The sequence below is a fragment of the Crocodylus porosus genome, unplaced genomic scaffold (genome assembly GCF_001723895.1).
Source record: "Crocodylus porosus isolate Cpor-Errol unplaced genomic scaffold, CroPor_comp1, whole genome shotgun sequence".
In the NCBI taxonomy this organism is placed as follows: Eukaryota; Metazoa; Chordata; order Crocodylia; family Crocodylidae; genus Crocodylus; species Crocodylus porosus.
In genome coordinates this window covers 43,490,001-43,514,681 of record NW_017728949.1, presented here as the reverse complement: position 1 = coordinate 43,514,681, position 24,681 = coordinate 43,490,001, and the positions used below count along the sequence as shown (strand labels likewise).

General features: G+C 38.5%; 1 protein-coding gene across 2 annotated transcripts in view; it reads left to right on the top strand.

The window, feature by feature from the left end:
• Nucleotides 1–24,681, top strand: part of GAD1 (glutamate decarboxylase 1) — a 42,453-nt gene that overhangs the window by 11,351 nt on the left and 6,421 nt on the right. For both annotated transcript variants that reach the window (XM_019554645.1, XM_019554644.1), the window contains exons 6-16: nt 3,114–3,204; nt 10,222–10,334; nt 11,616–11,731; nt 11,835–11,914; nt 12,116–12,170; nt 13,521–13,637; nt 13,936–14,000; nt 16,025–16,103; nt 18,231–18,380; nt 22,894–23,001; nt 23,881–23,970. In XM_019554645.1, coding sequence (XP_019410190.1) covers nt 3,114–3,204; nt 10,222–10,334; nt 11,616–11,731; nt 11,835–11,914; nt 12,116–12,170; nt 13,521–13,637; nt 13,936–14,000; nt 16,025–16,103; nt 18,231–18,380; nt 22,894–23,001; nt 23,881–23,970 — 1,064 coding nt within the window. The remainder of the gene's footprint in view (nt 1–3,113; nt 3,205–10,221; nt 10,335–11,615; nt 11,732–11,834; nt 11,915–12,115; nt 12,171–13,520; nt 13,638–13,935; nt 14,001–16,024; nt 16,104–18,230; nt 18,381–22,893; nt 23,002–23,880; nt 23,971–24,681) is intronic.

Genomic DNA, 24,681 nt, shown 5'->3' with positions numbered 1-24,681 from the left:
GGCTGGTCTTGCCCGACTCGTGTTCAGCCCCGCACCGGGCACGGCTGTGCTTCCGTCCCCAGCACGACTGGCCTGAGGCGCCAACTCCTGCCCCCAGTAGTCAGGGTGGCTCCAGACTGTTGACACGGGGATGGCTTCACTTCTTCCCTTGGGAGCTCTCCCCAGAGGCTATCAGTGAGGGCATTCCTTCCCCAGTCCCATAAAGCTTTTAAAATTTTCCTTATGGCTTCCCCTCCCCACCCCTCAACCTGTCAAGTTTCACTAAGCAACACAACTGGGGAAATGATGTGTTCATTTTTGTTAGTCTTCTCCTCCCAGCACACACACCCCACTGTTTCATTTCTTCAAGGGTATTGTTTTGTGCCCTTTCAAACCAGACACAGCATATTTCAGACTCCCAAACCCAGGCCTTTTCAACCGGTTCTTTCAGGAAAAAGGAATAGTTACTGCAGCTTTAATTAATATACAATCCCTTGGCTGTTGTACACTTATATCGTACTGTAAGTGTGGTTGTATGGCTAGTACTTTTGCCATGCCTCTTCCTGCTAGTGTTATATACATTGGCAGCTGCTTCTCACTCATGCTCTTTAAGAATGACCTGACCACTGAGAAAAGAGGCCAGATGTGAGCAAATGCGGACACTGTAGCAGCGGGTGAAGACTTAAAAATAGAAACTTCAGGCTTTATAACAAATCAGCACTCTTATACCTCCCATTAACTTCACTGGAGGTCCCCAAATTTGTGAAGACTTTCTTCAAGCAAAACGCCCATTGAAATCAATGAAATTTCTTCCTTCTCATTTAAAAAAGTAATCCATCATAAGGAAATAAGATTCTTGCTGAAAGCATGAACAGAAGATAAAGTAGGTGACTTCTTAAAAGAGTTTCTCAAACCCTGTGTCAAGCCAGCAAGAGAAGAATCATTGATTTACAAAACAAAAAGATAATCCATGACACTATAACCTCTATTTAGCCTCTTCCCAGCCACTGATCAGCAGAGCAGTAACTGGAAAGAAACATTTCTGTTCATTTAGCATATCATTTTCTGGACCGTGCAAAACTTCGGCTACATCTGGGTGGTTTAATGGTATCAGAAAAACTATGGCTTGTTACTGCTATATAACTGTAAAAAACCTGGTATCATTTAGCTATGCAGCGGAGTGAGAAAAATAGCTAACCCCAGCATGTATCTCATCCCTGGTAGTGGGGTTGCAAGTGAAATGTGGAATATATTAGCAATTCATTTAAAATGAGCAGAAAACAGAAGATAATAATTAATGCATGTTTAATAAGTTGCATATTGTTTAGGAAGGTTGTTCAGTCAGTGGACTGTTATATAGCTTCTATGTCATGAAGTTGTACAGACAATGAGTCATAAATATGTAGCATATATAGGATCTGCAACAGATTCTACAGTGAAGTCCTTTTCTACAATTTTACTATTACTACTATGAAGTTAGTGAATTATTACTCAGCGCCTCATTGTTCAGGTCAATTGCTGGAAGTTTATGTTTCAGCATGAAAGGAACACAGTTGATTTTAAACAGTTTGCTTTATCAAATATGTCATTAACACCACCATGGGGACCCAACCCTGCTAGTATCTCAGTTGATTTCAGTGGGAGAAGGATATGTCTTGCCTTTTAGTAACACTGAAGTGATTCCAAAGTTCTAATTCTCTTTTTGTTATTAATAATATTCTTGTCTGTGGGGGTTCAACATGAGAGAAAGGCAAAACCAAGGTAAATTAACTTGTCTCATGCATATATATAGTCAGGTTTTTTACAGGATTTGGGTTTTACAGACTGCTGGGGACATCAACAAAGCAGAGTAATATTTATTTGATATAAATTGTTTCCACTGGAATTTTGGAATATAAAATGGTAACATTTTGATCAGAATTGAGGTTTCTTTAAACTGTTCATGTTCATGATAAATGTTGGACCAAATCTGACCTGACATTGTCCCTTTTTATTGTAAAAAATGGACCCTTATCATTTTTCTAAAAGTTTAACTATTCAATTATTAGGAGAATTTTGCACTTTATAACTGTTCTGAGTAGTTCAGTCTCCAGGAACGAGGAGTTTCTGATCAAGGGACTCTGAGCAAAATAATCTGGACAAAAAAACACCCCTACTTTTGATAAGATTACTATACCTTTGTCTTAGAGGAATAGTTTAATTTGTTCTTATATTTAGTCTTACTCTTTCTTTACAAAGAAATTCCAGCTGAATTGGAGCAGCATAAGTGACTCTGAAATAATTTACAGAAGTGTTTGTAGCATTGTCCTAATTTTTCTTTAGCTGAATCTCCTATTTCAAAATTTGTTCAGGGACTAATCTTTCTTGTTGAAGACTTTGGGAATCTTATCATAATACAAAAGCAGTACCAGACCCAATGTGACTTATATTTACTGTCAAGAAGTCCATTTAGCTCAGGCTGTCTGCCATTGCTGACTCTATTCATTCCATCCTATGTTGACCAATGTATGTATTCTATAGAGCTTTCCTCTTTTTCCCATTTACATGCAATTTTAGCCAACATCTGCAGACCATGAAGTATGTAACCCCTGAATTATAGCTCGAGGGCCATCAATCAGAATAAGGCCCAAAACAGTCTTTTGGCTGTGAGGCTGAGAATGTGTTTGCCTACATTGTATTAAGAAGGCAGCCTGCAACATTTTAGAAGTTTGTGATAAGAAAATAACTGAACTCACAGACATGAATTGTCTGAAAAGTTTCACTGGGCATGTCTACATGAGATGCTAACTGCACAGTAGCCTAATAATACTGTGCAGTAGCACATCATATCACAAACAGTGCTAACGCTATAATGCTACTGCATAGCATTATTAGGCTACTGAATAGTAGCATCACTAAAAAGGTGTGTGCTGGCACTACTGCACAGTAATGCTGGTTACTACGCATTTAGTACTTGATTGTACACATAACTACTGTGCATTAATGAACATGTAAATGTGCCTGCTGGCAAGATATTAGCATAATGCATTTTGTCTTATAAAGCTAGATTATTGAAGTGACCGATGAGAGAAAAGTCAAATGTTAAATATAACAAGGAAGGGTTTGTTTTCAGTTGTTTTCAATCATCTTTCCAGGTCATCCTCGGTTTTTCAACCAGCTTTCCACTGGGCTGGATATTATTGGTTTGGCTGGTGAATGGCTGACGTCAACTGCTAATACAAACATGTAAGCAGTCTCTTATTTGTTTTTCTTTTCAATAGTTATATAGGCTGCCAGGGCTCAGAAGTCTTTTTTTTAAAAAAAAAAAGCTTGCAATTTCTACAACTCAGTTGTCATAAAAATGCCCCATATCATGTACTGTGTGTTTCAGGCAATGGAACCAATTATAGCCTTGAACAGTATTTAAGAGGAAATCTTATTTTACCAACACATGCAAACTCAAATATCACAGAATAAATTGCAGGCAAAATGTATCAATATTGTTAAAGCTGTAGGAAATGGCATGACTTCTTTTGAAAATGGTCTTGTTTATTTTTCCCTATGTATTATAAAAATGAATTCTTAGGTTGATTTCTTTTCATCTTCCTTCCTTCCTTTGTTTCAATTTGCATTCAAGTTAAGTTAATTTGGGTTTATTATTGTTAAGGTTAGAACTCCAGGGCTGCATTCAGACAAGCATGGATGTTTGGTTCCTGAGCAAGAAGCAGTGGCACACCTTGTGCTGCTGTTACTTGTCCCCAGGGAACACCCATGCCATGCAAACTCTGGAGCACAGCAGGTTACCCCAAGTGAGGTAGGAAAGGCTGCATAGGCAACACGTGGGGGGAGCATGTGCCCCCCTGAGATTGGCCACCACTGGCCGGGGAGCGGGGAGCGACAGCCAGTGCCCCATCTGAGAGTGTGGGGGTTCTGAGAGAAGCGCCGGTGGCACTTCCATGTTTGCGATTGGCCACTGCAAGACTCCCCGCTACTGGTCAGTGATCAGCTGTTGGGGGGCCCCCCAGGATCAGGAGGCACCCATCACCCATGGAAGGCTGGAACCAACAACTGTTCAGGCCCCAGCAGTCTGTCCTGGGGGCTGGGAAAGCTGCATCCATGGTGCTCTTACCACTGGAAGACTGGCTGGCAGCCAGAGCATGGCTTCCATGGGCCAGGCTCCAGTTTAGGGCAGCGCACACTGCAGCCACGTGCGTCACCCCGTTTTTTTCTGTGTGGGGTTTTTTGACTCTGGGATCTGGGTACTATGTGGCTGTGCTCATCTGGATGCAGTCCCAGGGCACGTCTCCATGAGATGTTTATTGCAGAATTGCCTAATTAGCTCCACACATCTCAGCATTTACACATGTGGCCCTATTAGGCCACAGGAAACTAATAACCTCTGCACTAGATTAGTACTTGTAAATACAAGTACTATCCTGCTGCAGTTTTTTTGCCTGTGTAGCAGTGCACGTGTAGACACTGACCCGGCTGGCTAGGGCATGAGAGCGCTTCAGTGTGGAGGCTGCCTGCTGACTAGCCCTGCACTGAAGCACTCTCCTATCCCAGCCAGCCACTCCATGGCACACTGAGCCAGGCCAGACCAGCCCTGGGCTGGCAGGCTGACTCCCTGGACTCTCTGCCAGCCAGGGCTTCTCTGACTTGGCTCAAACAGTGGGTGCATATGTAAATGCGGTACCCAGGAGCAATAAACTCCAGGACAATATGCGCTGGAGGTTATTGCTGTGCATTAGTATGTGTATGTAGATGTGCCCCAGGATTAGTAATTCTGCAGTTACCCAAATGCAGAATATAGAGCAGAATCAAGTGTATTTCTCCCATTGCTCTTTCTCCCACTTAGCAGAAGCAGAGCTGGGCCTTTTTTGTCTGCCTTACATCACAAAAGTGACTTTTAAGACATTAAAAAAAAAGAAAACTGTCAAAAGGATTAAAAAACATAATACTGAAAATTGACTTGGTACTTTGAAGGAAACTGAGATTTGTTAAAATCCACTGGGAGAGAGAAGAAGATAAAAAATGAAATGTTGTGCCTGAATTGTATTTAGAATGTGTATTTTTTTTGACAACAAAATGCAATGTAAGTGAATATGAAGTTCAAGGTATTTTGTTGAATTTCAGCAACAAACAGTGTCATTCAGAAAAAAGGCTTTAGGCTGATTTAAATTGTGTATTGATTTGTGTATGCTTCAAAAAGTGCTCGGAGTCAAAATACTTATCTGATAATAGAGACTAGTTTCTATTTCAGGACCTTATTGGGCATGTGTTACAGTTGTGCTCATTGCACCTAAAATTATCACTGGCTTGTAAATTAGCATAATTGCTAATACGTAGGAAATGAGAAATTTACCTACACATTGAAAAAACAAGGATTATTTTCATTTGCCCCATCCCTGGATGATGGTTCATTGAGTACTATAGATTAATAGTTAGTCTATGTGGATTATCATATATATCCATGCACTATCTCTAGCAACCCCCCCAAAGTATGCAAATAAAAAACATTTTAAAAAGTGAGACAGTTAATGTCCTATTCTTAAGAGATTACATTAATACGTCAAATGTGAAAAAATAATTGAAAAAAATTACATTTAATTTGTAATTTGAACACTGTAACATTTCTCTAGTACCACACAATACTGTAAAATTAAAAATCTTATTTAGTTTTTGAAAGAAAACTTCACTTAAATTCTATACTCTATATAGGAAAAGCATAATTTATTATTAGAGAAAACATCTTTTATTATTAAAGGTACCTGGTAAGTTAAACAGAAGGGTTGTAAATCAAATTCAGTTTGACTGACAGCTCATGAAATCTCGGTAAAGTCAATGGGGTTGTACCATCTAAAAGATAAAGAGGAATTTGGCTCCATAACATTGTACACTAAGGCCGTGTATATATTAAAGAACTTTATTAAGAACATAGTTCTCAATACTCCAGGAACCCAGTTTCAAAAAGGTGATTATCTGTTATGAAGGATTTTTTTTCTTGGATTGATATATAAAAGTGTGCTTCTAAAATAATTCAGTAAATCTTATAGCCATTTCTGGATCACTTATATTTTAAACACAGAAATATATTAAGCACATTTGAAAATAATTTCCTGCAAGCTTGCAAATGTATGACTAGCCTTTTAGTGTTGAGTTTACTAAGTACAAAATGAAATACATTTTTCCTTTAACTCAACAATCAACAACAAGGCAACCATTGGTCCTTCTCTATCATGAGGTATGCATGAGAGGTCACCAAGACCTTTGATGCATATGCCTAGGCAAGAGTATGAAGGAGTGGAGGCTGTCCAGATTTTCCATCCCCACTTGAGACCATCAAGACAGAATCCAGAGGCCAGACTGAATCCAAACATTCAGTACTTCAATGGCTGTAGTTATATGTGCGTCAGGAATCAAACCCCAGTTTCCCACATGGCAAATCCAACTTAACAGGACTCAATAATTATAAATAAATTTAAAGGCAGGTGCTTATGAAATATAACATGTTTCAAAGAGTTTGAGAGAGAAGGTTATTTAAAATAGGTAAATAGTTTTCATGAGCTGTAGAGAAGAGAGTCCTTCTGTGCAGTGTTCCAGCACAGAAGAAAAGGTAATGATCTTTACGTAGAAATTGTTATAACCTAGTTCTGCAAGAAAAGCACGTAATGTGACCATAATACTGGATTCTTGTGAGAAAGTTATTGTCCCACCACCTTTTTTCTTTTCCACATATAAACAATATTTAAAATATTTGTCATTAATTACAAAAAAATCTTTTTTCTTTCCCAAACGGATTTTGAATGATCAGGATATTATATACTCTCTTAATTTTCTACTTGTTACCTAATCATAATAGCATATACATATATAAATTGAGTGCCAAGGTATTATCCATAATTGAAATGATTCACCTGAAGACTTTTAAAGAGGAATTTTCAAAAGTTGTCAGTGCTAATCTCACTCTACTCACATGTAGTAGTAAACATAAGAATAATGATATATAGCATTTTTCATCTTTAGATCTCAAACTGTGTTTTAGAGAAGGTCAATATTATGATCCCCATTTTACAGACAGGCAAACCTAGGCACAGAGAAGAAGAATGACTTGTGAGTAATAAAGCTTCCAATGCCTTCAGTGACAGCAGAATTAAGCTAGTGCTGGACACTTTTAAACCTGGTACCCAGAAATTCCATTACTGTGGAGCTCAGCATGGTGTATTTATGAAGTTCACTTATGGTGTTACCTGTGAGAATTGTGATTTTCTGGAAACTCCTGGAAGCATGGCTACAGGAAAAAAACCTTTTTATAACTAGAGCTATTTTTCCAGGATGGTTCCCATTTGATAATTTTAGGCTGAAATTTTCGAAGTTCCTTCTGGGTAAAATTTATAGCATTAGGACACCCTAAATGTCCAGGTGACTGAAAATCTATACTTTATTTACAGTGGCCTTTTAATTTTTGATCTTTTAGTTTCACTGTGAACCTTTGGAAAGTCAAAAAATACCTAGAAATTGCATTTATTTGTAAATACAATTATATCTGTGAGAACTCTTAATATTACATACACAAACATTTGTTAAAAGCTATATACCCACTATCAGCAGTCAGCAGTTTGCCTGAGCCCAATTGCTCCTTGGAGTTATGTGGTTAAGGTGCACTAGCTTCTATAGCCAATGGCACAGGAGAGAGTGATATGGCCAGAATCGCATCTGCCTACCTTCGAGTCCTTGCATCACTAGGTACGCATTTACAATTGCATCCAGAATGAGGTTTCAACTTACGCATCTAGAGCAGTGATTTTCAGTCAGGATGATGTGGCAGTCTGGTGTGCTGTGAGACCCTTTCAAAGCCTGGGGGTGCCGTTCAATATTAGCACTGTTAGGTATATAAATGCCTACACATGATTCACAAGATAAATCCATAGATTTCACATAGGGATACACAGTGTCAAAAACATTCTGGTCTGTTGTGATCTTTCTGAGTTCTTTGAATCATAATAATTGCTATAATATTTTTCTGCGCTCAAAAAATGAATGAAATCAAAGAGTCGGGCTTGCCAACTCAAGACAATATTTTTTACTGACAACCTTCAAACTTTTTACTGACAACCAAACGTTTACACTGACTTCTAATAGAATCTGTTTTATGTAATGTAAATGTAGCCCTTCTGCAAGGCTCCAGACAAGGGCTGGGTTCAAATTTAGGGGTTTAATACCAGCCATAGTAAAAATTGTTGTCTATCAGTAAGAAGTTCGCAGATTATCAGTAAAAAACATTTTTGAGCTGGCAACCCTGCTTAACTGTGGCAGTGGTTTTCTACTCTGAAGCCCCCCACTTTAGGGGTCTCCTACTAATCCCCATACGCTGATGCCACAGACCACACCCCATGACATGCTGCCTCCCCTTCATGCTTCCCTTCCCTAGCCCATCCCCAGGCTTACTCCTGCTTGTCCCATATCCTTGTCCTGGCATGGGCCCTCAAAAAGAACTAGTCTGCCTACTTGCAGGGCATGGGTCACTGCATATGGTTGGGGCGGGGGAGGGAGCTATGGAGATTTCTGTGAGTCACAAAGCCCTGACAAAAGTTCCCTTTAGAGTGCTGTGCTCCAGCTCAGACACCAGATGGTGCTGCTCTACTCTATCTGCCCTTGAACACTGACTTCAGCTTCTTTCTTGCAACAGAGCTTCTATTAATCAAGCTCCAGTGGCTTAGATTTTTTACACAGCTTAATCTTTTACAGACAGACATGTTTAGCTTTGTGTTTTATGGTCTGTCTATAAAGTTATGGACAATTGGAAACCCTGCTATGAGCTGGCATTTTCAGAGGGGTGCCCTGAGTGTAAGAAAAAGGTTGAGAATGACTGATCTAGAACCACAGCAAGATGCCTTAACTGCTCTGCCACTGTGCATAAGCCATTTTTTTTTCTCCCAGGAAGTGTTTGGACTCTATTTGTAATTCACAGGGACAAATTCAAATCTCATTTAAATCAATGGGAAAAGTCCCATTGATTCAATGAGCTCTGAATCAAGTCCTCAATAGCCTACACACTAAGGGGCTTTCATTGACTTGTAATTCTGTCTGAAAAATGACTGGAAGATTAGGTTAAGATACTGAAAGATAAGAGCTAGCCAATGTAATTTTGCTACTGGAAATAGTGGAGTTGCAGCTTAATTTATTAAGTCTGCATTTCTGTCATCAGGACCCAAATTCAAGAACACAGTTATAAATGCTTGTTTATAACAATTCTGACGATGGTTAAAAGTACCATAAAGATACTATTTTGACTGTTCAAAACCGTTAGTTACAAGAACAGGACAAAAATTAAATTCTACCTTATAAATGCTTTTCTAGTACCAGACAGAAAAGGGACATAATTAAAGAGTTGGTTTGTTTTTCTAAAGGAGACCAGAGAAGTTAAGTCTAAAGGCATCGTTATCTAATTCTAATAGGTTCCTGTGAAGATTCCAGTCCTTATGTTTAGTTCATTTTTGCTTCATTCTGAATTCATTTTTCTTTGTTGTTCAGAATAAGCATACTCTCATATAGCTTATTTACAATGATAGTAATTTCACAAGCCTGTCTTGATCACCAAAATTAGTCACATAACTTATTATTTTACATTTAAATGTTTGTACATGACATCCAATCCAAAGTTTCTTGCCCGTATTAGGTAGATATAACAGTTGACTGCTTTCTCATTTTTGTAATTGGTAATTAGAAAATCATCATTTATAATTACTCTTGACAGCTATTGATTGCACGGTCTTGTAGAAATAAGTTGTCCTTGGGGATTATCAACAAATAAATTCATGGAATTAATTGTATTTAGATTTTTAAGCCCTAGTTCAATAGTTTTAATTATCTTTGTGGTTAGCTATCTGATGACTACAGTTTTCATATGATTTTGGCAATATGCTATTCTTTAAGTGTGAAATTGGCACTGTGTGAACCAAATATTTTACAGTCCAACCTTACACAGTACTGACCAGCAAAGTTTTTTCAATTAATCTGAATGTATAATCACAGGTTTTAGTGACTAATGGTTAGAAGAATGCATAGAAAATATGCTATATCTTAGTACTATATTAACATTGCCCCCCTAGGGACTCTTGCTTGAGTTAGGGCTGCAAGATCAGATCCTAAATTTAAAGGAAGTGTTAAGTCTTGAATAGTTTCACAAAGGATCAAAGATCAAGCATTTATTTATGTTTTGAAATTTGAACTGTAATCAGTTTATTTTTTTAATCCATGCAGGTTTACATATGAAATTGCACCTGTTTTTGTCCTCATGGAGCAGATAACACTTCGGAAGATGAGAGAGATTATTGGATGGTCAAATAAGGATGGTGATGGAATATTCTCACCTGGTGGGTATCTCCTACATTTTGACCATTTAATTGAAATGCCAAGACTTAAATACTAACTGTAGTTGAATAAGCATATTCCTGTACTTACCATAATGCAAAATCCAGCATCAGAGTTTAAAACTAACAATGTTCTACCTAAAGTATTTGTTTCATTCAGATTTCTCATAAGGAGTTATAACCATTTAGATGCATTTTTAATCTTTTTAAAAACATGAATTTGTATTAAATGTGGTTACGAATATAATGGTAAGAGCCCTTCAGAAACTTGGCCAAAGCTTTCAAACTTGCACGTCTAAAGTCAGCTGCCACAATCAATTCTTAGGCACTTAAATATCCATATTCAGTAAATCTTATAACCATAGTCCTGAATTTCTAGAGGTACAAGGCAACAGCAAGTCCCACTGGCCACCAGCCCACCATGCAGATGTGGGATTGAGAACCTGGAAGAGGGATGAGCTGCCTTTTCCTTGCATCCACAGGGAAGCTGGGGTTAAGTGTAGGCCACTCTGTGGCATCATTTGTCTTGAAACTCAGGAAATCTGAGAGAATAGTTACATTAATCCAATATGATAGATCACCACCTTCTATGCTCCAGACTTATTCCATGAAAGGAACATAGGGACAATTGATAGTAGCAGAGGGAACTGGGAAGTTGTGCAGAGGCATAGGGCCTCCTTGTTGATAGCACTTACCTGTTGCAAAATACCAGGTTGGTATGAATTTGTCAGCGTAGGGAAAAGGGAAAGAACCCTGGACTTGTTTCTGAGGATGAAAAACAAATTGCACTTCACTTTGGAATAGTCAAGCATAAAATCCATGAACGCAAACTTGCTAAGTTCCTATTTCCCTAGGCAGGAAAAATACACAAGGGGATCTGGCTCAATACAGTGGTTAATGAAAATGTTTAAGAAAAGCTTTTGTAGGCTCTTGGTAATAGCTCTCCAGTCGCAGGGAATTAGGTATGATCCTGCTATACTTGTTAACAAGAAAACATGGGCCTTGTTTTCAAGTGCAGCATATTGAAAACTGGTCCTTTAATTAATATGTTAGAGAAATATTAACAATCAGATGAGATAAATGAGAAACTCTGACTTTCAATATGATTTTTTAAATGATCTGTCTTCAGACCTTTCAGATAGATAACCATGCATCCCATTCATTTATTCTGTTCATACTTCACTGGAGTTTTCACTACAATGCACAAGTGGTACTGTGATATGACTTTGTTCCAATAGAGGTCATTTTTTCTCATTTTCAATATTTTATTATGCATTTTTATAGGGGGGGCTATATCCAATATGTACAGCATCATGGCTGCTCGTTACAAGTATTTCCCTGAAGTCAAAACAAAAGGAATGGCTGCTGTTCCTAAACTTGTCCTCTTTACTTCAGAACATGTGAGCTTAATGTACTAATTGTTGTTAATACATTGCTAACGGTTTTGTAGACATTTATCTAAATGATTCTTCTACCATTAAATGTGTGTATGTTTTGCTGCAGAGTCACTACTCAATAAAGAAAGCTGGGTCTGCACTTGGGTTTGGAACAGACAATGTGATTTTGATAAAATGTAATGAAAGGTAAGATGAATGTTAAGTCTGTGATATATTAAATGTGTTCAACTGTTAAATTTGTTTTATTGTGCCTAAGGACTGGTTCAGTACAGTGTGTCAGGATGCTAATGGCCTGTTGAAAAGCTCCTGTTAAATTATTTTTGCTGTAGCTGATCCTGTTGTGTAGTCTTTTAATTTTCTTTGTCTCTGTTTCTATAATAATTACAGAGGGAAAATAATACCAGCTGATTTGGAAGCAAAAATTCTGGAAGCTAAGGAAAAGGTTTGCATTTTAAAACATAGTGCCTTAATGTTCAGGTCAGAGTTTATTGTTTTCCTTTGGTAGCTCAGAGCTAACATTAAATCAGAATATTTATGCTAGAAGCTGTCAGACCCTGTATTATTCTCCAATAACAATTTTGGTTAATAAGGTCTTTTTTTATACAACATCTAGAAATATCTACATTTTATTGCTTAGGTTTCCATTGATGACTTAATCATGTAGGGCTTTCAAACTCTTGACCCACATATATGGTTTTTGATTTTTTTTCCTTTTAACATTCTGTTCTGGAATATTTGAAAAGAGATCATTGAAATTCATGTGTCGGAGGGCTCATCCTAGGAACTCTCCACAGTTTCCAATAATTCTTTCAGGATCAGGCCCTTGACTACTTATTTAATTTTCTCATATGAGGAATTCTATGCTTAAAATAATGAATTTGTTATTGCTTTTGTTTTTTAATGTTTTAAAAAACAACAGAAATACAACAAGGGGGATTTGCCTAGTTGTTTTGCAAGTGTTCAAAAGAAACTACAGCATACATAAAACAATAATACAGTTGTGTAGTTGTGTTGTCCTAGTAACATGTGTGCATGTGTGTGGGCATGCGTACAGATGTGTGTGTGTGTGTATGCATATACATATACTTTGTTTCTTGCAATTCAGAAAGAGGTAGTTAGCTCTGTTAGTGTGCAGTCAAGTCAGAAGTCAGGGTAGATATGCATCTTTATACACTAACTAAATAATATATATGGAGAGAGAGAGCACAAGCTTTTGTGAACCAAAGTTCACTTCAGATGCTGTGAAAGGACATGCAGAAGCAGAGTTCATGCAGTTCAAGCATTTTATTTTGAAAAACGTGTGTGTGTACATCTATTTTAAGTTGTTTCATGCAGGTCACTTATTTTATTTTGACATAACTTACAGTCCCCTTTTTTGTTCTGTTGTTCTATTCCAAAAAAATTAAAGGCAAGTATCATCTTAAGAGTTATACTTAAAATGATTTTTTCTAAGTATTTTTTAGCATGACTTGACCATTAGAGAAAAAAAAAATCCCATTTTTATGTGTTTACTTTTCACGTTTTCCAGCACTTCAGTATAGAGAAACAATAACAAAGCCAGCAGTTTTAACCATGTATAGCCAATTAGTTAATTTATTTCCAGGGTTGTTTGCATGGGTCTTGCAAAGAGCAAAGAAAAGGCAATCATTTTAAAAACAGGAAAATGGGTCAGTAAAGCATCAAATTGACACTAGAATACAGCAACAGGTGAAGCACCTGAAATTACTTTTAAGCCTTTTCTCTGGAAATAGATTAGCTTTCATTTATGATCATTTGTTTATTTTTATTGTAGGGATATGTTCCACTGTATGTTAATGCAACTGCAGGCACAACAGTATATGGAGCCTTTGATCCAATACAGGAGATTGCAGATATATGTGAAAAATATAACCTCTGGCTCCATGTGGATGTAAGTAACCAAACACACTGCTAATACTAATTAAGGTTTAAAAGCATTCCTTTTTGTTCCAATTATTTTGTGTTGAATTTAAATATTTGAGATTAAACTGTGTTCACATTTCCTGCAATTCTGATATTAAGAGGATTGGAAACAGATAATAATTACATTCTACAAAATCCCTCCACATATGGAACTTCTTTTAGGAGTTCAGTGGTTAGAGGGTTTGCTGGTTTGAGCTTACAGCAAACTAAAATATTTTAGGCTTTTCAAAAATATAAACCTTTCCTTGTCCTTCCATCACTTTCAGGCTGCTTGGGGAGGTGGACTCCTAATGTCCAGGAAGCATCGCCATAAACTGAATGGAATAGAAAGGTACTATACAGGGCTTATCGGCATTGTTGTATTTTTTGTAGTTGCTCATAACTGCCTGGCACTTCACCAATGCGTAAAAAAATGCAGTCCCTTCCTACCTACAACTTACACCATTAATTATCCACTCTGTTAATTAACCTGAAACAATATAAAACAAGACAGGGGCAAGCAGGTTGCAAACAGCACTGGAAGGGAGATCAGTAAGGGAAAGCTAAGTGAAAGGTAAGTTTAAAGGAAATTTGAAGGAGATAGGGAGATTACTTGGCAAATAAGAGGAGTGACTGAATTGGGAATGGGAGAAGAGGACAAAGAGAAAACTCTTCCCTCCCTCTCCAGGGCTGAGAAACACAATGACAGCAGCAGAACTAGTACAGTGCTCCACTGTGCAGGGGGAGAAGGATTTGTAATGCTCATAGATGAGGTCTGCACCCTGAATGTCAAAAACAGAGTACCACAGGTGCACATTGCACTTCTTTGGAGCTCTGGATGTTGTATCTAGAACTACCCCAACTCTTTCCTACCTAGAACAGGAGCACAGGTCCCCCATGATTACAAGCTTCAGGCTACTCCAGTGGTTTGCAAGGATATGCAATATGGCTCCATGGCCCCTCCAGTATTCCCTAGTACACAACCCAGTTCAGAAGAAAGTGCACTGAGAGCAGGGTGTTGCCTTCATTGAATAGTTCATAGTACCAAGTTAACCAAATTTAGAACAGGCAGGGAAGGAGTCCTTGCCGAACTTCAGCAAGATTCACAATGCAATACTATTTTCAAAAACCTTGTCACAGGACAGGACTCTTTCCTCCCCATTTCTAAGCTTGTCCGCATGTCAAGGATGGTCCAGTCTGTTATGCTGGGTAACCTTTGATACAAAGGTGTCTACCAGTGATGGCAGGGTTTCAATCTACAATGGTTGATAGTTGTATATTCCCATGTGAGAATGTCTCTTGATTCACCTGTTTCCCACTGTATCAACAAGCACAGCCCATCTGGAAGAAATCTGGAAAGTGATGAATGACCAAACAATACATAATCTGCACAATTAGTATACACAAAATACCCAAGGAATGCAAAAAGGTGTTTGAGGCAAAATCTACAACACATGGCCAAATTACCTTGTAAAGGCCTAGCATGATATTCCTTCCTTATCCCCAGTGCAGTCATAGCTAATTCCTGGGATAATCAAAGTAAACATAATAGGTAAGACAGAGAGCAGTATAATAAGACAGTAAAACATGTTTGAACGCTTTCTTGTAGGGCACAAATTGCCCAGTAGAAGCACACATCATACAGCAAGTAACAAGAAAAATAGCTAAGTGAAGTTAGTGTTTGGGCAAACAGTGTGAATCCACCAGGTTCAGGGATCAACAAAGCAATGCACTGCACCTTGGCAGGGAAACCAAAGTCAGTATTCATTGCAAACATTCTGTGGAGATGTGACATATCCAGGAATACCTCCATCCTGTGACTGGCTTGCCGCCATGGGGACAAGGCCTGAATGAGCTGCCGTGATATGTGCCTTCACTGTCATACATGACAACAAATGGTATCTTCATGTTCACAAAAGTCTAATAGTCACCCCCCCCCCCTTATTTCTTTTACCAAATCCAGCAAAAAATACTTCATCTCCTCTTTGCTTGGCACCTTGAAACTTAAAAATATGCCTGTGTAACTGAAGTGGTAAACTGAGATCTTTTGTAGGACAGGGATTAAATAAATCATATTTTCTTAATGTACTTATTTAATCTGTTGTTGAACTTTTGGAAAATATAATCCATAAGTCTGTTTTCCATATAGAGGTCACAAACTTCCTGTGTGTTTGAGCAGCCTTCTGACACTTGCTTAATTCCTGGACAACTCTAAAGCCCTGATTCAATCCATGTTCACTAATACTGGCTAGACACGAGTGTAACTCCATACATTTCAATTCTGAGAGCAGACCTCAGAAGCAGCTGCTCCAGATTAAATTTGCTAAAGGCACCTCTGTTTTCCAGATCTTTTCTGAGCATGTACTTCTTTTGCAGAGCCAACTCGGTCACATGGAATCCACACAAGATGATGGGAGTCTTGTTGCAATGCTCTGCCATTCTTATTCGAGAAAAGGTCTGGTTTATACTGTTTGATAATCGTGCAATTTAACACCAAAACACACCCCAAACTTTTTAGGGCATGGTACAAGGTCGACTTCTTTTGGTTGCCTTTTCAGAAGAGAAGAATTGCTTGGATTAATATTTTGTTTATTTGGGGGAAGAAGGAAATACCTTTTGCTTTTGCTGCTTTTGATTAAGGTAATCAATATTATGGAGCAGATCCTCAGCTGATGAAACTTGGAATTGTCCAAGGGCATCAGTGGAGCCAGCATACTGATGTACATCAGCCAGACAGCTGTCCCTATATGTTTGTCATACACTGTATGTGCACCTTGCAGGTTGGTAATTTCAGAAATGTACAACTCAGTAAATATTTTCCATCACACATGTGGCTTAACAGTTGAAAATCCTGTTGGCAAATGGCCATGTTACTTTCATTTTTTACTTATGATTTCAGATGCAGTTTTAGGACCTCATCATCTTGGAAGTTTTGCCATGATCATCAAGGGAAGCAGAATTAGAACCATATTTTTTAGAACCGTGTTTTTGTTTGATCACTCAAAGTCATATCATCTATAAGCAGGATCATTTTTTAAAAAACCTTTCTGACCTCATTGTCTTGTCATTTGTTCTGGGCAGTAATTAGCTGAAGAGTCAGTGATGCCAAGTGAACAGAGCCCTAACTGCGACTTAGGAGACCTGTGGTCTATTCCTGGTGCTGCCACTGGCCTGCTTGGGTGACTCAGTGGATCTTTCTGTGCCTCAGTTTCCCCATCCATAAAATGCGGTTAATGATGTTTAGCTTGCTTTGTAAAGCATTTTGGGGTCTCATTATAGGAAACATTAGTTATTACTAGCAGTATGCCTGCTTAAAGAGCATCACCCCAGTTATTGCAAGGTGTTGCCAAGGTAACTCAAGTAAGGGAATGTTGTTTCTTCGTTATATTTCTATGTACAGGCATACCTCGGAGATATTGCGGGTTCGGTTCCAAACCACCGCAATAAAGCGAATATCGCAATAAAGTGAGTCACACGAATTTTTTGGTTTCCCAGTGCATATAAAAGTTATGTTTACACTATAGTGTAGTCTATTAAGTGTGCAATAGCATTATGTCTAAAAAACAATGTACATACCTTAATTAAAAAATACTTTATTGCTAAAAAATGCTAACCATCATCTGAGCCTTCAGCGAGTCGTAATCTTTTTGCTGGTGGAGGGTCTTGCCTCGATATTGATGGCTGCTGACTGATCAGGGTGGTGGTTGCTGAAGTTTGAAATATTGTGAGAATTACCAAAATGTGACACAGAGACACGAAGTGAGTAAATGCTGTTGGAAAAATGGCGCCGACAGACTTGCTCGACACAGGGTTGCCACAAACCTTCAATTTGTAAAAAATGCAATATCTGCGAAGCGCAATAAAGCGAAGCGCAATAAAACGAGGTATGCCTGTACATCATAGCCAGGAAAGAAAATATACTATTAGTAGGTAAGTTAATAGTAGTGAAATGGGCAGCCAAAAATATTTTTTTTCTGTTCTTTTTATTGGTGATGTTACGTGTCTTATCTAGTCCCAGTTATGCCTACATTTATAAATAATGTTGAACAACAGTAGTATTGGCCCATGAATGCAGTCAAAGCCCTTCTTTGCATTTTAAGTTAATTTCTCTTTGACACTCTTCATCATTATATGTTTATCCTAAACTGTAAGACCATCTGAGCTCATTTTAGCCCATAATTTAACCTCCAAAAGTCTTATGTTTTAAAAATAGGCTTTATATGCTATTAGCCTGTGGAATAAAACAGGGGATGTTTGAACAGCAGGTTAAGAATTCAGACTGATTTGGGGCTGTTACTTCTGATTTTTTTTAAGTACTGATAAAACCTTTGTTTTTCTTAGTATCTCTCTACTTGACTAACCAGGGATTAAGGCATCCAAGTGACTGAGTTGAGAACACAAAATTGTATCCATGACTTGTGTTCCTCAAAACCAGTCAAAAGTTGAAAAGTTGGGCCTTGTAATACATTGTTTCTGTATTAATCTGCAGGTATTTGAGAAGTATGTGTATGATTAATAAATGTGTTTATATGCACATTATACATATTTCACACATAGTAAAAATATATGATTTTTATAATAGGGTATACTTCAAGGTTGCAATCAGATGTGTGCAGGATATCTGTTTCAGCAAGACAAGCAGTATGATATATCCTATGACACTGGAGATAAGGCAATACAATGTGGTCGTCATGTGGACATTTTCAAATTCTGGTTGATGTGGAAGGCAAAGGTAAATAATAAAGGTCAAATTAAAATGTTAAAAATGCATTTAGCATATGTCATGTCAGAGTTTAAAAATCACTATCAATGAGAGGGGTGACTTTCAGCTTTCCAGTACTAGTGTGGGGGTCAAAAAAACCTAACTTGTTTTAAGATAAAGTTTGATAAATCAATTAATAGATACTGTGTTCACTTGCTTGTGATACAGAGAACTGCATTTTATGATTGTGGAGGTCCTCTGCAGTTCTGTCCCATAGGTTTTGACTCCATGGACAACATAAGCTTCATGGTAACCTTGCCATACCCAGCAATAGTGCCCTTGAACACACTGCTAGGCTCCTGGCAGGCTTCCTCCAAAACCAGAAGCAACGTTGCTGCATCTACATGATATGTGGGAAGGCTAATTAGCATGAAGTTAGAGTTATTGGCTATGTGAGGCAAGGATTTCTTTGGCTGGTATCTTTTATTGAACCAACTGTATACTTAGGATGGAATTAGACAATGTTTTAAATGCACAATGTTCTTCTTATGTTTTGCATTTGAAAGCTTGTCTGACTCTCCTAGCTATGCAGTTCGTCCAATAAAGAAAGAAATCTTTACTTTTCAAATAGCTGGACATCATGGCTACATCAGTCTACCCACCACTCCTCAAGGCTACTTAGGTCATGTAAGCACTACATGGACAATGCTATGCTGCCTATAGTCGAGGAGACAGCCCACCTGCAGTAGTGCAGTGTGCTTGAGTGCACTGCTTTGGGGTATGGCAAGTTTACAGAATAGACATGGCCTCTGAAAACAAATTTTACTTTTACTTTTGGGAGGAGGTTGTATCTAACTAAGCTCTGCAGAACTGGCGTGTGGAGCTCTGGCAAAGCAAACACTGAGGCTCATGCTTAATTTTCATTACCCAGGCAACCCATTGAAATTAGTGGGTTACTCAGGTGCCTGGTGTTAAATACCCATGTATTTACAGGCTGGATGCCCAGGTAAGTAAGAGTACAATTTTTTTCTGTTGATACTTCATAATTTGTTCCTTTCTATTTATCAGCCTGAAATGTCAATGTGCTGTGGCCCCTCTTTCAGCTCTCATTCAGGCAACATTTATTGAAATGGGGCCTTTATCTGAGTGAGATGGCCACACTCAAGTGCTTTGTGAAATGATAAGAATTAGAAAGAATAAACACACAAAAAGAGTATTTTGCCTTCAGAGGATGATTGAGCAGTTGGAGAAATATAACTACTGATGAACAAAATATTTATTCACATGTCAATGTCTTGGATATTAAAAAATATGGGAAGCAAAAAACAGAAATGTGGAAGAAAAACTGTTTTTACACAGCCTAGTTTTCAAAATGTCCCATGAGTTACAAGCTTATCTTTAAAAATGCTGTGACAAGAGAAACACAAGAGTGTAAAATATTTAACATTCAGGCATATATAAGATAAAGAATTATTGACATAAATAATGTTGTGTTTCATAGGGACTTGTGTTGGTTTTATCCATTATTTGGTGCACACTGTAGATTCAGTGGCACTTCTGAATGCATTCTAATTAGTATCCATTTTTTTTTCCAAAACGCACCCTTTTGGGGCTGCAATCCAATTACATGAATCCACCTATGATCCATTAAAACTGGGCTGTGATCCATAACTGAGCAATATGTTTTTCATAGTTCTAACCACCATTTGCTGACTACAGAACCCTGACAACCCTAAGTCACCCAGAGATCAGTAGGCCTTCTTAAGGCAACCCCCGGCATGGGTGCCAGAATGTGGCACTCAAAGGCATTTTGCTTGGCAGTTAGTTGTGCCTTGGGGTGGACAGCAGGGAAGGGGTCAGGGCTGTGCTGCCAGAATAAGAATTGGGCCATTTGTTGCGACTCCCCCAGTGTCTGCCCCTGGCAACACCAACATCTTACAAGTCAAAGTTGAGGGTGTTTTTGGCACTCTGCCCCAAAATGTTGCCGACCCCTACCCTAGCACATGTTTTCAGCCCCTCTCCTTGACACAAGTAGCATGTTAAGTCTACCCATATTGTTGTATTCACTTGACAGGCCAGTCTCACTGACAAGATACATCTGTGGTTGAGAGTAGTGTAACACCCCAAACTCAAGCATGAATAAAGAGCATGTGAAGCGTGATTTCTTCCTATCCAAAATAAAATACATCATCAGTGTAGTGAGTAAAGAATCTGACTGCAGTCATTGGTACCAGCAAGGAGAAAAGAAGAATAGTTGTTGTTTGATATAATTCTGAATTATGAATGGTATTCTGTTAGTGTTAGAGCCCCAGTAATGGACCAGAACCCCTTTGTACACAGTAGTGTACAAGCACATTATAAAAAGACTTCATGGTCATAATAATGTGAAAAGACCATGTTTATGGTTTGCAAATGAATAGGGCATTTATAATATTTATTAAAAATAAATTGTAGACCCAAGTTATAAAGTTCAACTGCTGGTTTGGGATTTAAACCTTCTCCAAAAACTGGGGAGTTTCAATTTTGATCTGACCTTTTTAGAGATCCAAATTTTCTCAAAGCATTTAGCTCTAGAGTTTTAGATGCTATTTATAATAGCATCTACTAAATGGGATGATATACTGAAACAATTGCCTTTGGTCAGGCTTTTGCTTTTTTCTTTTTGGGGTAAAATAAAACCTTAGCTTGCTTTTACTTCCAGGATTAATGGCTGCCAAAAGTGAGAAGCCTTGTCTCCAAAGTTCCAGTAGATAGTGTGCTTAATGTGATATTTTACCCAGATATAGCCAACACCCTTCAATTATCTTATAAATTTACCCTCAGGGGAAATGTATTCTCACTGTAGAAAACCAGTGCCACAGATGCCTGACAAGGGCTGTATGAAGGGTTTACCCAAGCCATAATAGTGACCTTCTGGGGGAAACATGCACATGCCTTTTTTTTTACCTCTTCATTGCTATACAAAAATCTTCTCAATCTTTTAAAAATGCTTTTTCAGCTTTCATTTTGTTATTTTTATACAATAAACAGATGAGATCTCAACTCACCTCCTGCTGGAGGACATGAGAAGTAACATGCAATACAGAAGATCAGATGAAAAGCTAAGCAGCTAAAAGGGGAAGGGATTTTTACCCAGGTTTTTTAAGCTCCTTTTTTTTCTTAATACAGTGGATTCCACTTTATAGAATCACTGGTTAATAGAATAAGCTGCTTATTTGAAACAATATGGGAAAACCACAACTACTTGTATATTATTACATGTAAAAATCACTCATATTAGAATAACAATTTTCAGTTGTTGGAATCATATTACTGGAGAAGCCCAGGGATTGTGCAGTTTTGCGAGGAGCCCTCTGCAGGCTGGCAGAGTTCAAGCCTGCAGGGGGCTGGGCAGGGGGCACCATGTGCATGTATTATACATGCACATGGCTCTAAGCAGCCTGGAGAGCAATTCCCACAGCTAAGCAAGGGGATGGGGCAGTAACTGAACCCCCACAGGGAGGGAGGGAGCGAGGGAGGAAGTTGGGCAGGGCTGGGAAACCAATGGGGAGTGGGACAGGGCCACGGGCAGCTCGTCCAGAGGAATGGGGGCAGGGCACAACCCCATACCATTGCCCTTACTGCCCACACTTGCCCCCACCCCCACCCTGCGCACAGAGCTGGGTGTCACGGGTCCCTCTGCCCCTCCAGGAGTGCACACCACACTAGGGAGCTGCCCCACCCCCCACCCCCCACGCCCGCATTGGGCAACAGTAGGTAGGGAGCCAGGATCCACTCTGCTGCAGCAGCTGGCACCTCCTGCTAGGGGAAGGGGGCTACAGACCAGGGTCCCCAGCCCCATAGCCCTGGCAGCTGGGGGCCCCCTCCAGCATGGCTAGGGGCCCAGGGGGCTGTGGGTGGGGGCAAAGGGCACCAGCAGGCCTGGGGGGATTGGGGGGGGAGCAAGAGGCACAAGCAGGGCCGGGGGCTGTGGGGGAGGAGTCTGTATCTGTATTCTTTAAAAAATGGTTAATAGAATCGAATCACCATTTCCCAAAGTGATTCCAGTGAGAAGAATCTACTGTACAAACACCTGAAAAACAGCTGGGGATAAGGAAAGAGTATTCCCACCTTACCCACTTCAACTGAATTCCTATTCCAGCATCCTGGGCCTCTGAGAGAAACAGGGAAGCCAGCTCTTAATATTCCTGATATTTCTAAGGGAGGAAAGGAGAGGAACTAACATAAAATCAATCCCTTTCTAGAAATAAAGTGTTTAAGGATGTTTTTAAATCTTTATAAATTAAGTTTAAAAATAGAGTACAAACAAAATAGTTATTCTTTGATAGTCTACATTTAATCATGTCAGTTTCACTATTTACACAATACATTGAACTGGAAGGTATAGTTACTTCTGTAGTCATCATTTAACTTTTCTTTCAAACTTGTCAAAGAATGGTCCAATAATTATTTTGTTTTATATTTATACCTGCTTACAAGAGATGGCTACGTGATGGAAAAGAAGAAAAATTACTACATAACTAATAGATTTTTTTTTTATTAGGGCACAGTAGGATTTGAAAATCAGATCAACAAATGTCTGGAATTGTCAGAGTACCTCTATACTAAAATTAAAAACAGGGAAGAATTTGAGATGGTTTTTGATGGAGAGGTAAGTCATTTTAAATGCATTTTTTCATTTAATCTGCATTCCATAAAAGAAGTTTGAACAGAGTTGAATTTCTCTAAGCTTCTCGAGCTATCCATACAAAACTGTTTTTATTCCCAAAGAATAATATCTGAACAAATTTTTGGCCTACAAACTGTGCTTTGTGTGAATTTCAGTCACGAATGCAAGATTTTGTCTCTCCTGTCAGCTTCGCTTCTCTTCTCAAAAGTTACTGTTCACATCAGGTGGTATTTATCAACAAAGATACAACTGTAAGACTAATTTGCAGGATTGAATTGGCTTCTCAAAACAGGGCATAGTGACTGCCTTAAGACAGGCTGATATTCCAGATGCTGTCATTCATGGGGCATAAAGACTGCTGTCTCTACGGTCTCATCTGTAGCAGGTGCCACCACACAAGCCATGAACTATTGGTTGATAAAACAATGCACAGAGTTTGCTCTTCACTTGCTAAGAATCGGCAAAGTAGTTTACATTACCAAAAGACAGAAATACTTCTGCAAAATGTCAGACTACTACTAAGGACTAGGCACTGAAATTTTGAAAGGAAAATTGCCTTACAGCTGCATAACTGTTAAACAAAATATTTATCGGTCTTTAGTGCACTAGACTTTTTAAAAAGAACACAGTAGTGAATTCAAGATGGCAGCTACAAATAGCGTGAAGTACCAATATTATACATCATTTATTGTTTTAATATATAGAAGTAAGCACCTTAATAACATTTTGGACTTGATTTTGGTAATAAAATGTTCAGTAACGATTTATTGGTCTTTCAGGTATTAATGTGAATTATCTATGTTGTAATTCACTTTTAATGTATTGTTTATTCACATATATATCTCACTAATCTTTTTGCAGCCTGAACACACAAATGTATGTTTCTGGTACATTCCACCAAGTCTCAGGGGCATGCCAGATTGTGAAGAGAGAAGAGAAAAGCTACACAGGGTATGAGACTTGCATATAAAACAATGATTTATTTCTTAAGCCATCTACAATACTGTATCTGTCTCTACTCTCATCGATGTACCCAATTCTTGACCCAGGTCTCCAAAGTTATACATTATGACCAATGTTATAGATCTTGAGTTTTGTTCCACTTCCTTCCCTGTTCATATCAGGTCTGAAGTTATATTCTTTCCAGAGGTGGTATATACTAGTTATTCTTTATTAAATGTATTTATATTAGCTCTAGGAACATAGTTGCATATAAAGAAAAGGTCCCTACCTATAATCTGAATAGACATATCAACAAAAGAAGGGGGATGAGAGACAATGAAAAGCAGTAAGATAGAGAGGTGTATACATTCTTGAATTTTTATTTTTTTTATTGTTCTGGTCTGTGTTTATGCTTTCACATTATCTAATTAGTTAATGCTTGGTGTGATAATGACCAGACTTTGAAGGCCCTTTGGCAGGAATGGCTGAGTGGTAGACCTGGAAACATGCTGGGAGCTAGGTCAAAGAAGTTGTTTCAGACATTTGGGACTTCAGAGGAGGCCCAGTGATGCATGTAGGAGTAGGAATGATTTGTTATGACCTGAGCTGATCACCTTCACCATCCGCTGTAAAGCTGGCAAGTCAGTCAGCAACACAGAAGTCCTTGACTTCAGAAAAGCCGACTTTGACAAGCTCAAGAGGCTAGTCGGTCAGGCCCTC